Source organism: Benincasa hispida, chromosome 11, assembly GCF_027475165.1.
Source record: "Benincasa hispida cultivar pf3 chromosome 11, pf3_genome.v1.1, whole genome shotgun sequence".
NCBI lineage: Eukaryota > Viridiplantae > Streptophyta > Magnoliopsida > Cucurbitales > Cucurbitaceae > Benincasa > Benincasa hispida.
The window spans coordinates 44,169,836-44,183,024 of record NC_143488.1 but is presented as its reverse complement, the minus strand read 5'-3'; the positions used below and the strand labels follow the sequence as shown (position 1 = coordinate 44,183,024).

The 13,189-nt window shown below is 33.4% G+C and overlaps 2 protein-coding genes across 3 annotated transcripts; one reads left to right on the top strand and one right to left on the bottom strand.

Annotated features, from left to right (window-relative positions):
* Positions 1–1,849: 1,849 nt before the first annotated feature.
* CLPP5 (nuclear encoded CLP protease 5) lies at positions 1,850–5,968 on the top strand. The gene is made up of 9 exons (XM_039050206.2): positions 1,850–2,198; positions 2,642–2,761; positions 2,892–3,006; positions 3,111–3,203; positions 3,312–3,357; positions 3,457–3,529; positions 3,984–4,018; positions 4,155–4,243; positions 5,526–5,968. The coding sequence occupies exons 1-9, from the start codon at positions 2,071–2,073 to the stop codon at positions 5,739–5,741; spliced, it is 915 nt and encodes a 304-aa protein (XP_038906134.1). The 5' UTR covers positions 1,850–2,070; the 3' UTR covers positions 5,742–5,968.
* Positions 5,969–11,595: 5,627 nt separating this feature from the next.
* LOC120089937 (uncharacterized) lies at positions 11,596–12,954 on the bottom strand. 2 transcript variants are annotated; one of them, XM_039047383.2, is made up of 3 exons: positions 12,614–12,954; positions 12,361–12,513; positions 11,596–12,249 (listed from the first exon to the last, which is right to left on the bottom strand). In XM_039047383.2, exons 1-3 carry the CDS (start codon positions 12,757–12,759, stop codon positions 11,688–11,690), a joined length of 861 nt encoding a protein of 286 aa, XP_038903311.2. In that variant the 5' UTR covers positions 12,760–12,954; the 3' UTR covers positions 11,596–11,687. The 2 variants fall into 2 exon arrangements, with proteins under 2 accessions (XP_038903311.2, XP_090162759.1); XM_090306633.1 differs by having other exon boundaries at positions 12,361–12,884.
* Between the last annotated feature and the right edge of the window lie 235 nt (positions 12,955–13,189).

Here is a 13,189-nt window from a genome sequence, read left to right as displayed (position 1 = left end):
TCAACGAAACTTGATCAACCAACACTCGTGAGATTTCGACTCCAAATTTCCTCTTAGCAGATTTTAGAACCCAAAGGACGACGACCTGGAACCTTCGAGACACTAAAACTAAACTCTCCATCAGTCCAACAACCAAAAGGTGCCCAACAATCAACAACAAAGGTCACAACACTTACCAAAAATACTTGTCGAACGAACTCGAATCCACTAAACAGCACGCTGCGCACTCCGAAGTACTCAAATCTTGAATCTGGATTCCAAATATAGAGAGAACAAATTTTTAACTCAGAATCCAAATGGGTACTCAAACCAGATCAACCAAAATCTTGCCCAAAAAAAGAATCAATCGCTTACTCCAAACACAAGTCCAATGGTGTAGGTGGGTTTTGGGTACGAATAGAGCTGGTGGCACTGGAAGCATCCGGCAGCGATGCGGTGAGCGGCGAAGGAAGGACTCGGGCTTGGATCTGGGCGGAGGAGGACGTCGGTGGCTCGAATCTGGTCAGACTGAGAGCGGCGGATGTGCGGTGAAGGAGTCGTCTAGCGTACAAGCGACGATGGAGATCAGCTTGGGCTCGAGTGGCAGCAGGAGTCAGATCTTGGGTGGTGCGAACGGTTGAAGCGTGAAGAAGCCGAAGTCGAAACTGGGTTGTTCGTGGCTCAGATCTAGGCTGGCGGTCAAAGTTAGTGGCGAGGAGATGCTGGTCGATGTCGGCGACGGGAGATGCTAGTCGAGGTCGGCGGCTGCTAGGTCTGCGTGAGGAAAAAGAGGGAAGGGGGGAAAAAAAGAAAAAAAAAAGGAAAGAAAAGGAAAAAAAAACATATTATATTATATTTTATTCTTTTCTTAATCTACATAAATTCTTTAAACTTCTTTCCTTTAAAAAAAGATTTAACTCCTGCCATTCAATTCCAATATAAATATTTTTCAACGTCCATAATTAAATTCCCGCAATTACACTTAAGGTCCAAAATTCTAAAAATGTCCTCAAGTAGTAAAAATTATTGAAATTACATTAATACTACTAAAAAAATACAGGGTGTTAGAACTTGTGTGTCAACAGAGCCCAAATTTACAGTAGTCATAATTTAAAATAATGGTTGTCGGAGGTGGTGGAGTGGCCGACGTCGGAAGTCGCCGGAGTTGGTCGTCAACAGTGGTTGTTAGATGTGTGTTGTAGTTGATCGCAGGTGATGGTTGTCGGAGTTAGCCGCCGGAGGTGGTCGCCGGAGTTGAACAACGAGGCATTGGTGGTGATGAGGTTTGAGTGCATTGTTGGTTGACATGAAATAAAATGTTGGTGACATACCAAGTTGGTCTCCCAAAGAATGTGCCGAGTTCATAGCTCAACACATCTCATCTCATTTCCTCACTGCAAACACTCCCTAAATTGTTATATGAAAAAAAAATCATAATCTTATGCCTATCTTAAGATTAGAATATCAAATCTTAATCTAGTTGGTTTGATGGTAAATACATAGATATATTAGGGGTGTAAATAGAAACAACACACTCTTTGCTTTGATCTCCTAAAATCATGTTAATGACGAGTAAGAGAATAAAAAACATATCTTGTTCTTTTTCTAAAAAAAAATAATTTTTGATTAGGGTGATTTAATTGTATGCACACATATATTAGAAGTATAAATGGAGAGAAAATTCTTGACTCCACTCCCAACTTAAGTATTTCTCGGTGAAGGTCTTATTCATAAGGTAATTTCCGAGGAAGGTCTTATTGGGCCAATTGGGTCCATACAAAGCGAAGAAGCCCGGCCCATTAGATCCGAGTCCAACATCATACGCGTCGCGGCCCACGACTTGTCGGGCTCGGGGCTCTCGAAAGCGAAATGGGTATCTGTGAAGGAGATATTCACAGAGGTCACTGCCATCAAATTACTTGCTCGACCCATCTTCTCCTTCGCTATCTTCGCCGTCGTTGGCTTCTTCCAGCGGATAAGGCCTCTCCGACTTTGCTCCGAACTCACGCCACCCGCTAATTCTCCGCAGTTCCACTTTCTTCTTCCTCTATTGCTTTCTGCTGAGATTTTTCGGAACTTTTATCTTCGAAAATGGCCCATACTTTCGCCTACACATCTGCCTCGTCTTTCCGATTAAACTCCCTCGTTTCTGTTCCGAATTCTAGCTCTTCTTCCGAGTCCCATAAGCTCTTTCTCCCACTGGAGCCTTTTCACTCGAGGTACCTCCTCTGGGCTGGCTTCGTGTTTTTTTTTTTCTTTGTGTTTCTATGCAATGTTGGTAGTAGTTGCGTAGTTCGTTTGAATGTAAAAGATCGTGAATGTGTGGGCGTCGTTGGTATCACTGTAATGGATTGCCTGAATTGGTATATTTTCTTAGTTTAAGTTCGTAATTGAAAGGTTTTGATGTCCAGATGGATTTTGGGTCTTTGGAAATTACTAGTGCCAAGAGCACGCCTTAGGTGATTTTTGATGGTTGATGAGATTGGGAAAATTTCGTTTGTTTTTCAACCTCAAATTTGTTACACTTCCGGGGATAGGCTTCAACTCAAATTCCTATCTTCTGCTCTTGATATCTTCTTTCTGTTGCATAAGTATAGGCTTCTCTTGTTTGTCTATAATTTTTAATTGTAGTAGCATCGGGTAATGTCCTCACTATTTGCAGGAAACTCGGAAAATTAGTTGGAGGTGGAAGAAACCTCAAGAACTCTCCTGTAAAATCTGTCTACTCGGGCGAGTTGTCATCACTGGATAGGAATTCTCGCCAAGGCATTTGGTCTATAAGGTGCATAGACTTACTAACTGGGAGTTCCCCATACGTCCTTTTGGGGCCAAAGATGGCTATAATCATGATCAGTTATTGAAAAACTAAACATAGAAATGGCTTTTGAAACTATATTCTGTATGATTCACAGGGATGATGTGCAAATTCCATCTTCACCATACTTCCCAGCTTATGCACAAGGGCAAGGTCCTCCGCCAATGGTGCAGGAACGCTTCCAAAGTGTTATAAGCCAGCTTTTTCAATATGTAAGGGTGTAGGTGTGCAATAATTGTTTCCTTGACGCAGGTTTTATGTTGCACTTGTAGGTTGTTACCACCATCTTTTGATACTTTTGTTTGTTTTGGACTAGAGAATTATTCGTTGTGGTGGAGCCGTTGATGATGATATGGCAAATATCATTGTTGCTCAACTTCTATACCTTGATGCTGTTGATCCCAATAAGGTTCTCTTTTTTGTTCTCAATTCAGTTTAAGGAAGTAGGTCATATATAGTTCATCATGTTTTCTGTATAACTAATTGATTAACATGATACTTTTGGTACGCTTAACAGGATATTGTGATGTATGTAAATTCCCCTGGTGGATCAGTTACAGCTGGTAATATTGAACCCGGAAAACCATTTCACTGATCATTTGTTTTTTTGGAAATTGGGACAGGATTATCTTTCAACTACTGATTAACGTGGATTTATGTAGGTATGGCCATTTTTGACACTATGAGACATATTAGGCCCGACGTTTCTACTGTCTGCGTTGGACTAGCAGCCAGGTACAAGATTCATCAGATCATACTTTTGTTTTTTATGCTGACTTATCCTGCTTTTCTTCTTTTATTTCCGCAAGTGTCATTTACAATTTAGTGCGGCATTGCTGAATTGTGTTGGGAAGAATTATTATCTAAAATAGTGGCAGATGATTTTTTTTTTTTTTTTGGTTCCAGTCATCAACTTATCCTAGTTATATGGCCTGTGTAAGGCATATATTTTCTGAAGGCTGTAGCATTCATTATTGTTTTCCCTCCAGAGGGGCAGATGGATCAACTTTGGCCAGTCCAAATGTTTCAGTTGTAGTTTGGCCTTATATCATTAGCGCCTAGCTGCATGTATCTGTAGTCAAAATCAGTGAGATAATGCATGAGTTGTCCAATTGGTGTTGGTAGGCTCAATTTCTTGATTAATAGTTTGTTCTTACATTGGGTTTTCTGCTTGTTCTATTATTAACAGTATGGGAGCTTTCCTGCTTAGCGCTGGAACTAAAGGTACAAGCTTTTAGTGTTAACAATTTTTTTAATTTTATTTTTGTAGTTTTCTTAAATGAAATATTTTTCTATTTAAAAAAATATATGATGTATTTTTCTGTATATTAAGCCTGCACCTTCTCCTTTATTTTTAAAGGAAAAAGATACAGCTTGCCAAATTCAAGGATAATGATCCACCAGCCTCTCGGTGGTGCTCAGGGTGGACAGACTGATATTGATATTCAGGTATCCTTATAAATTCTCTTGGTGATCAGTAATATATCAATCAGATTCGTTTTATGATTTTTATAATTTCCTTAGGTTGCATTTCTGTTGTCAAGGTACTTCATAATAGAGCTTTGAGGTTGAGTTTGGGAGCTCATATAGTCATATGAAATAAGTGCTTGTTGAAAAGGAAAAACATTTTTATTGAAAGTGCTTCCAAAATTTGAAAAGCTTATAATAGGCCACTTTGCTGGTTGGTTCTAACATTTCAAAACGGCTTTTCATCTAATATTTTTAATTTGTTTTATTATATAGTAAAAAAATGATTTTAGAATTGACAAATTACTGAAAGAAAAGGAAAAAAAATCAAAACCCGAAGAAAAATAAAGTAAAGCGAGAAAGCATTTCTAGATAAAAGTGTGAGTAAATAGATAATGGTGAGGGAGTGTGTAAAGAGAGATTAACCAAAGAAACTATGGAGAGAACATAGGGAAAAAGGTGTAGGTTAAACGTTGTTGGAAAAAGTTATATATGTGGGAAGAAAAGCTAGGGAGAGAGATTGTGTAGGTGTTATGAAAGACTAGTAAGAGAGTATATAGGGTGAAATAAATGAGTAAGAGTAAAGAAAATCCAGTGAGAGAAAGTATAGGTGTAGATGGAGATAAATGAGAGAAAATGTGTTAAAGGAGAGTGAAGGTTGAGAGGAGTGCAAAGAGGGATTAGTGAGTTAAGGATGTAGTGAGAGAGTGTTTGAATTCTATGTGTTTTGATTGCTTTACGCCGCTCAACTAACCTTAAAGGATAACTACTTAACTCTACAACATTTGATTGATAAAACATGTGCAATAATTTAAAACCTTTGGGTTTGAATCTCCAACCAATCGTTATTGGGTTGTTTCACTCTGTTTAAAGCTAAGAAAGTCCGACTAGCACCACTTGTTACTCTTACTCACACCTCACAAATGTCATCACTCTCAAAATTGATCATGCCTCCAACTTGTGCTACTGGAGGATTTTTGCTAGATGTTTTTAATCCTCCAAGCTGATTGATTAACAATTCCGGCAATGTTGCAATTGATCCACAATAGCCCGGTCAAATTTGTCGAGTTGAGTATCATTTGCTAAACCTTCAAGAAAATTAAAACTTTCGTGTCCACCTTGAACAAGTTCTCGGCAGGAGAATTTAGATTGCTTTTCCATCAACAATTGTAGTAGGAATGTGCTATTGCCTTAGATTACAATTTCATGCATGTTAGTTTTAAGCATTTTCAACTTAGTCCCTAAACCGTAACTTGGTTTTCAGGCAAATGAAATGTTGCACCATAAGGCAAATCTTAACGGGTATCTTTCGTACCACACTGGTCAAAGTCTTGAGAAGATTAACCAGGATACGGATCGCGATTTCTTCATGAGCGCTAAAGAAGCTAAAGAGTATGGACTCATAGATGGAGTTATAATGAATCCTCTCAAAGCTCTCCAACCTTTAGCAGCTGCGGCTGAAACTGAAGACGGTGCGTAAATTTTATCCTGCTGTGCAACCGATTAGATATTCTTCTTGTAGATTTAAAAGTGAGAACCATCATAGTGTATGCAGATTTTGACCATTAACAACATGGCTTCCATGCTCTCATCGTAGCTTAAGCTTGAGAAATCTTGAAATGCCCATTGAATTACTGTTGCTTCCTTACACCACCAAGATATTATATTGAAAGCGTCCATTAAAGTTACTGTCCTGATTAAAAGAAATTTGCTCTCTGGTTGGTTGGGATGACAAGAATGATACTGGCCTAACACTTGTCAATATTTGATTGATTATTGTGAAAAGATGCCACCGACCCTATAAAAGACTGCATTATTATGTAGTCACTTTCTTGATTGTGGATTACTATGCGTTAGGTTTTTTTGAGAATTTCTAATGCATTCAGTAGCTTTCCATATACGTTGCAGGGAGGTGAACTTGGTTTTTTCTGATATTTTAGTGTTTTCTTATTCAATGGAGTTGTTACATTATGGATATGTTTCTTAAGAAATTTAGTACTTGACTAGCATTATTAGTCATTATTGATGATGTTTTCCATTTTGTATCTTTCTTCTCATTTTGTTCTCTTGAAAAATGGGAAAACCTGATGATGTTTGTTGAGTGTGTTTGAAGTGAAAGAATGAGGAAGTATTCTTTTGCTGCTCTCTCCAAAAGTAATTTGGAGTGTTTTTGCCATAGTCAAGTATACTTTTAGCATGCCAAAGAGTACTCCCTCAAAATCATCATGCTTGTTAGCTTTTGAAAAAAAAGCAGCAGCAACTGCCTTGCCTTTGTAAGAAAATACTTGTAGGGTGTTGAACTCTTGGTTAATTACAAATTTGGTTCCTATGGATCGGAAGAAGTTAGAATTCAATCTTTATAATTTGATTAAAATTCCATAAATAGAGTCCTTATTGTAGGGACTATTTAGGTGAGTTTTATCAAACCATAAAGACTAAATTCTAATATAAACCATACGGGTTAAATTCTAGTTATAAATCACAGGGATTAAATTCAAGTTATAAACTACAAACACAAAATTCTAACTTTATTTGAATCACATGGACCAAATTTACACTTTTAACCAAAATACTTCAAAGCAGGCAAACTCAAAACAAACGAAAGTGATTCATGAGTATGCCCCTTTAATTTAAGGGCTTATAACAATGGTTAAAAACATCTATTCCAGGTGTACTTTTAAACATACTTTAAGTGCTTATAAATGTTTTAGAATTTTTAAAATTTTGATTATGGAAATTTTAATGTGCTAAAGATGTTTGTGTATTTCTCCATTTCAGTTGTCATATGAAACTCACTTTTTTATCTTTGCGATAGTTGCAAATATAGCAATTATTAGACTCAAAAGTGTTAGTAAATATGATATAATGTAAAATAAAAATATATATAAATATGAGAAAATTTAGATAGTCTATCAATGATAGACTATATCGTTAATAGAAGTTTATCCGTCTTAGATCATATCGTTGGTAAGAGTCTACCGACGGTAAAAGTTATCGCTAATAAACTCTAATAAACTTTGTTATATTTGAAATTTTTTAAAAGTGTCGTCATATACTTAATTATTATCTCTAAAAATGTTACCAATTATAATTATCCTTTTCTTCTCCTCAAATTAACTGTGTTATTTTCTTGGAACTGTTATCAAAGATAGCGAATTGTTCTATATTATTTAATTTTGGATGTAAAATAATAATAACTATTAAATAATTAAGTTATTTTCTGCAAATTTTTTATTCAATAACTTATAAGGGGTGAAAGATTGCTATTTGTTCTTTTGTTTGAGAGTATATGTTTTAATCGCAAGTTGAGAATGAAGAGTTTGGGAATATAAAGTATAGAAGAATAAAATGTTGAATAGCTTTTGATTATTCTGATTACGTTTAACAATTTGCAATTATATAATAATTTTTTTTGAAATCAAATTATATAATAATTTGATACTTGTCAACTTATGCAAACTGAAAATGAAAGAAGTGAAAATGAACTAAATTCTCCTTCATATTTGTAAAGTTTGAGTCATTTGATTTTATTGGCTTGTAAAAAGTTTATGGGGAAACTTTTTCAAGTGTTCTTTTATACCATATCATTATCAAAATACATCTTTCCACATACATATATTTAAATCAAACGACTTTTTTTCCAATATAGCGCATTAATATCATTAAATAATTCTTATCAATTTTTTTAATCTCCTCTCTTTCAAGTGTAAAAAAAAAAAAAAAAAAAAAAAAAAAACGATGCTAAATTGTTAACTCTACCATGGTAAAAATTATAATTGTTCCAATATTATAAAACATTATTATTTTGTTGTTTATAATTACACAAAACTACATAGAATCAAAGAGTATGGTATGAGAAATCCCATTTCAAAGGTTCCTCAAAAGAATGATTTATATGGTAGAAGAAAGGACAGTCCTTAAAGTTAAAGGTCGTTTGGGATTATGCAACCAAAGATGTGCCATTTTGATTTTGGTACACAAAGTACAAAGTGGACTTTTTAGATCAAAGATTTGGGTAGCTCACCTCCAACTATTCCTTTTTCTTTTCTTATTTTTTGGGGGTAAATATCAATGTATAGCTTTAAATTTTAGGAGTTATATCAATTTAAATCATAAATTAATAATTGTATTAATTTGAACTCCGAACTTTGAAAGTTGTATAATTTAAATATCAAACTAATAATTGTATCCATTTAAATTTTGAACTTTCATAAGTATATTGATCTAAACTGAAATTAAAGGCACCGTCGAGGTCGTCCATTAGTTCCCAGACACTCATTGATGATGGAATCCGATGACAATTTGTTGTAAGAATCATCCGTATGCAAAAGTCGTAAAGAAGAAGAAGAGAAATTGCAGGAGGTGAGGGGGCAAAATTGGAATTAAAAAAATCATTCAATTTGTCATATTTGCAGTAACTTTAAGAATTTTGTTATATTTGTAAATAATTAGCTTGCTTTTTTAATTTATTAAAATTGCTCAATAATAAAATTGCCAGAACTAAAAAAGTGACACAAATATAAAAAATGAAAGGAAAAAAAAAAAAAAACTTCCAGGTTCTTGAGTTTTGGATATAATTCTCATTTGGTCCCTAAATTTCAAAATATTTATATTCTTATCTTCGAATTTTAAGTTTGGTTTTCATTTGATCTTCATTTACCCATAAATTTCAAGATTGTTCACTTTACCCTAAAATATTTGTTGTTTACTCAATTTTTTTAATTAATTCATTTCAAATAACTAAATTAATCATATTTAGTTTTTTAGTTTTCACTAATTTTTAATCATAATTAAAATTAGGTTCAAATACTATTTTGGTCCCTATACTTTTGGTTTTGGTTTATTTTGGTGCATATACTTTCAAAATGTTCATTATAGTCTCTATACTTATTTTTGTTCATTTTGATTCTTATACTTTTAAAATATTCATTTAGGTCTTTGAACTTTCAAAAGATTATCATTTTGATCCCTTAAAAATGAAATAAAAAAAAAAAAAGTAGGGACTAAAATGATCATTTCTTAAAAGTACAAGAACCAAAATGGACCAAAATTGAAAGTATAAGAACCAAAATAATCATTTTGAAAGTATTGGAACCAAAATGATCATTTTAAAAGTATTGGAACCAAAGTGAACAATTTGAGTATAAGGATCAAAATGAACAAAACTAGTAATATATGAACCAAAGTAATATTTAAACTTGAAAATTTGCGATTATTTTAAATTCATTTACTGAAAGTTAAGATATAAAAGTGTGTATCATTGAAAAGGCAATGGTAAAAATATGAAATTTTAAAAGAAGGTAAACTAAAAATTTAAAGATAAAAGCGATATTTTAAAATATAAGAACTAAATAAAAATTAAACCCAAAACTAAAGAATGAAAATGTAACATTAATAAAAACTATATTCAAAACTAAATAGGGTTATATAAACAAACATAATGGTATGAAAATGGAAAGGATAGGCTAAAGAATAAAAAGATCTCTGAAACTCTCAACAGTTAAAAGAGAGAGTAAAAGATGTCTGAGTTTCACAACTACCAAAAAGCAGATAATGTCTTTTATATCCTTTCCTTTCCTTTCCTTTCCCCACTCGTGAATCTCGTGCCATTTTTCTTTCTATTCAAATCTCTTATTATTATTTTTTCCTTTTTTTTTTCTTTTTAGAAAACGAACAAAAGAAAATAATAACTTATCAACGTTTAGAAAGGAATCTACCCATAATGCTTGATAATTGATCCAAATCGATGCACACAATGTCTTCGAGCATGAGTAACAAGTTTGTACACCATAGAATTGCCTTTGCGATTAACATAGGAGAAACCATAGATTGCTCCTAACTTCGATGCGGACCTCGCAAGAAGTCCAGTCCACTAAATATTGGATCTCATTACCATAACGTGAAGATCCGTTTAGAAGCTTCTAGAAAATGAAAGAATCAGTCTCAACCTAAAGGGGATGAATACCAGCCTCAACCACCATAGTCTCAACAATCTCAACAGAATCGATGACAGATTGATTTTTCTCTAAAGCCATCAAAGCTTCATTGTTAGAATCCCGCACTACAGCTCTAAGACCCACGACACTGCTTCCTACAGATACATTATAATTGAATTCGAAGGAGTCATATTACAATTATGTTTTCTTTTAAAGTAATTAATGAAAGTTGATGTGACAACTGATCTTTAAAAATTAAAACACATAAACCACGATATTTTTTATTGCTCAACTTCAATCATATAGAACATTAACATTATATTTATCCGTTTATTTAACTTAAAAGATATAGTTGACATCATTTACAATATCATTTTTTGCACATCAAGTGCGATGCCAATTTAAATGAATGATGTTATAAACTATATTACATACAATTAACGTTGAGATATGAGGTTTTGATTCCCCCACTTCACATATTATAGAAAAAAATGATGTTATGTATTCCTTTCAGTTTTTACATATAGGATATTAAGTCAATTTTAATCTAAATTTAAATGAAATTTTTTTTTCAAATTTTATTAAAAAAAATAATTTTGAATGAGATATTTTGTTCTCCCACAACCTTTCTTAGTATCCTTTAGGCTTGGATTCATTCGTGAACTTTCGGTAACCCTCACTAATATGGATTATGATTTTGAAAAACAAAAGTGCATCGAATGTCTAAAACGAGGGAGGTGATTTGGAAATTTTCTATTTTCAAATTTTTTTGAAAATGTCTAAAAATTAAAATATGTTATAGAATCCATTCTTGTTAAATTGATATATGTACTATAAAATTTATTAGAAATTATATGATATTACACAAGGATAATTATACAAAAGTTTTAAGATAAATCATGTCTATAAATAAATTAATAATATTATATATTTAACTTCCTGTCTAGCATATAAATATACCTGATTTTATGATTTATAAATGTATTATTATAAATATTTTGAACCGTTATTCAAATTTCTACACATATATGAAAACATGAAATACAACTTTATCTCCATTGAATCTATTATTTTGAAATTTATGATTTTAGATTGCCTAAGAAACATGCCCCAAAATTCTCAAATCCAAGTTCACCTTTCATTGCTATGCCTATCCAAACTTTACAAGGGAGATACCATCCATGATGCAATGGCAACCACTCTCACAAATTAATAGCAAAAGCTAAGATATTACCCTATTTATTGCTTTTAATTGCTCTACTTTTAATTTCCTCCCATATCTCTTTGATCTTGAACTTAAGAAGAAAAGGTAAACCAAATTAACAAGGGAAAAAAAGAGAAAAAAATTAGGGGTAAGGTAAATGATATTAAACTTCAGATGAAAAAGAAAGGGAAAAATTAGAGAGAAAAAAGAGACTTGATTATGATTATAATATGCACATATATCTAAGAGCAAAAGGGAATTAAGCACTAGAAAAACAGCACTAACATCAAGAAGGGGCAGCAGAAATCCTAATTTCATCAAAAAAATAGCTTGAGAAAGGTGGAGGTGTTGGCAGTTCTTCAAGCTCATCAAAGAAATGATCATGATTTTCTATTTCTGATTTTTTTGTTGTTGCTGACAAATTTATGATCTCATGAGAACAAGAAGAAGAAATTGGTTCTTCCAAACACTCCTTTACCTTTAAAATTCCCTTTTTCTCCTCATCTTCCATAGCTAATAATGGTTCTTCTTCTTCTTCTTCTTCCTCTTCTTCTTCTTCTTCTTCTTCTTCTTCACTTGGACTAATAATGCTGTTTTTCTCATCATTATTATGATCTTGATCTTGCTTTTCTAGCCCTTGATTTGGAACAAGATCTTGATCATCTTGATCCAACGGCTGTGGTTGAATCTCTTCTTGGTTTTGATCCAAATTCAGAGTGGAGATGTTGGGACCTGGATGGTTATGGCTTGAAGTGTATGTTATGATGAACATTGAACCATCTGTTTTGCATCTCTCTACTTGTTTTTTTGCTGAACATCCCTTTGTTGTACTACATCTATAATACCCCCTAAAAAATCAACAAAAAAAGAGATAAATTAGGGGGAAAAATGCCCTTTTTCTTTTACAAGAGAAGGGGGGGAAAAAGGCCATTTTTTTTTGTATGCAAAGGAATTGAAACCTTGGATATGGAGATCCTTTGATGGGTTTTTGGCCATATTTTCTCCAAGACCAAAAATCAGGAGGTGGACCTTCATTCTTCACCTTCCCTATCCCTATTGCAGCTTTTTTAGACCCAATCTTTACAGTAACCACAGTCTTTTGCACAACTTTTCTGCAAAAACAATACAAACATGGGGAAAAAAGAGGACCCAAAAGAAAAAGTTCTTTTCTTTTTTTTTTTTTTTGGACAAAATAGAAAGAAAAATACCAACCTTTTTTTGGAAGGTGCTTCTTCTGGTGTGGGTTGAGTTGAAAGATGATGATGTTCATCATTTGGGTTTGGTTTTAAAGAGGGAAAATGATCAGAAGAAAGCTCCATGGGTATGTCTAAGGCTATATTTTGGTTTTTGTTGAGCATTTGAAGTAGAAAAAAGCAAAGAGAGGAGAGGTTGTTTGGTATTAAAGAAAGGAGTAGGATGGAGAAGAGACAGAGCCCATTTGTGTTATGAAGAGAGAGAAAGATGAGATGACAAAATCACCCCCACCAAGTTGATGTCTTTTGTTGTTTATCACTCATTTAATGGAGTTAACAGTTAGAGAGAGAGAGTGAGGCAGGTTTGTACATCATTAAAGAAAGTTTAAATATGTTAGGACTTGGAGCAATTGGAGTTTTTTTAGGGGCAATTTGGTACCAGGGAATTTAAGATGGCCGTGTTTGATCCAAGGAGTTAAGAAGTAGAAATTGCCAGTAGGAATTGTGAACTCTACTTTTTATTTGGCTAAAGGAGTTTGTAGGTCTCACTATTTAAAAACATCAATTTTATATCTTATCGACTATTTATACATAA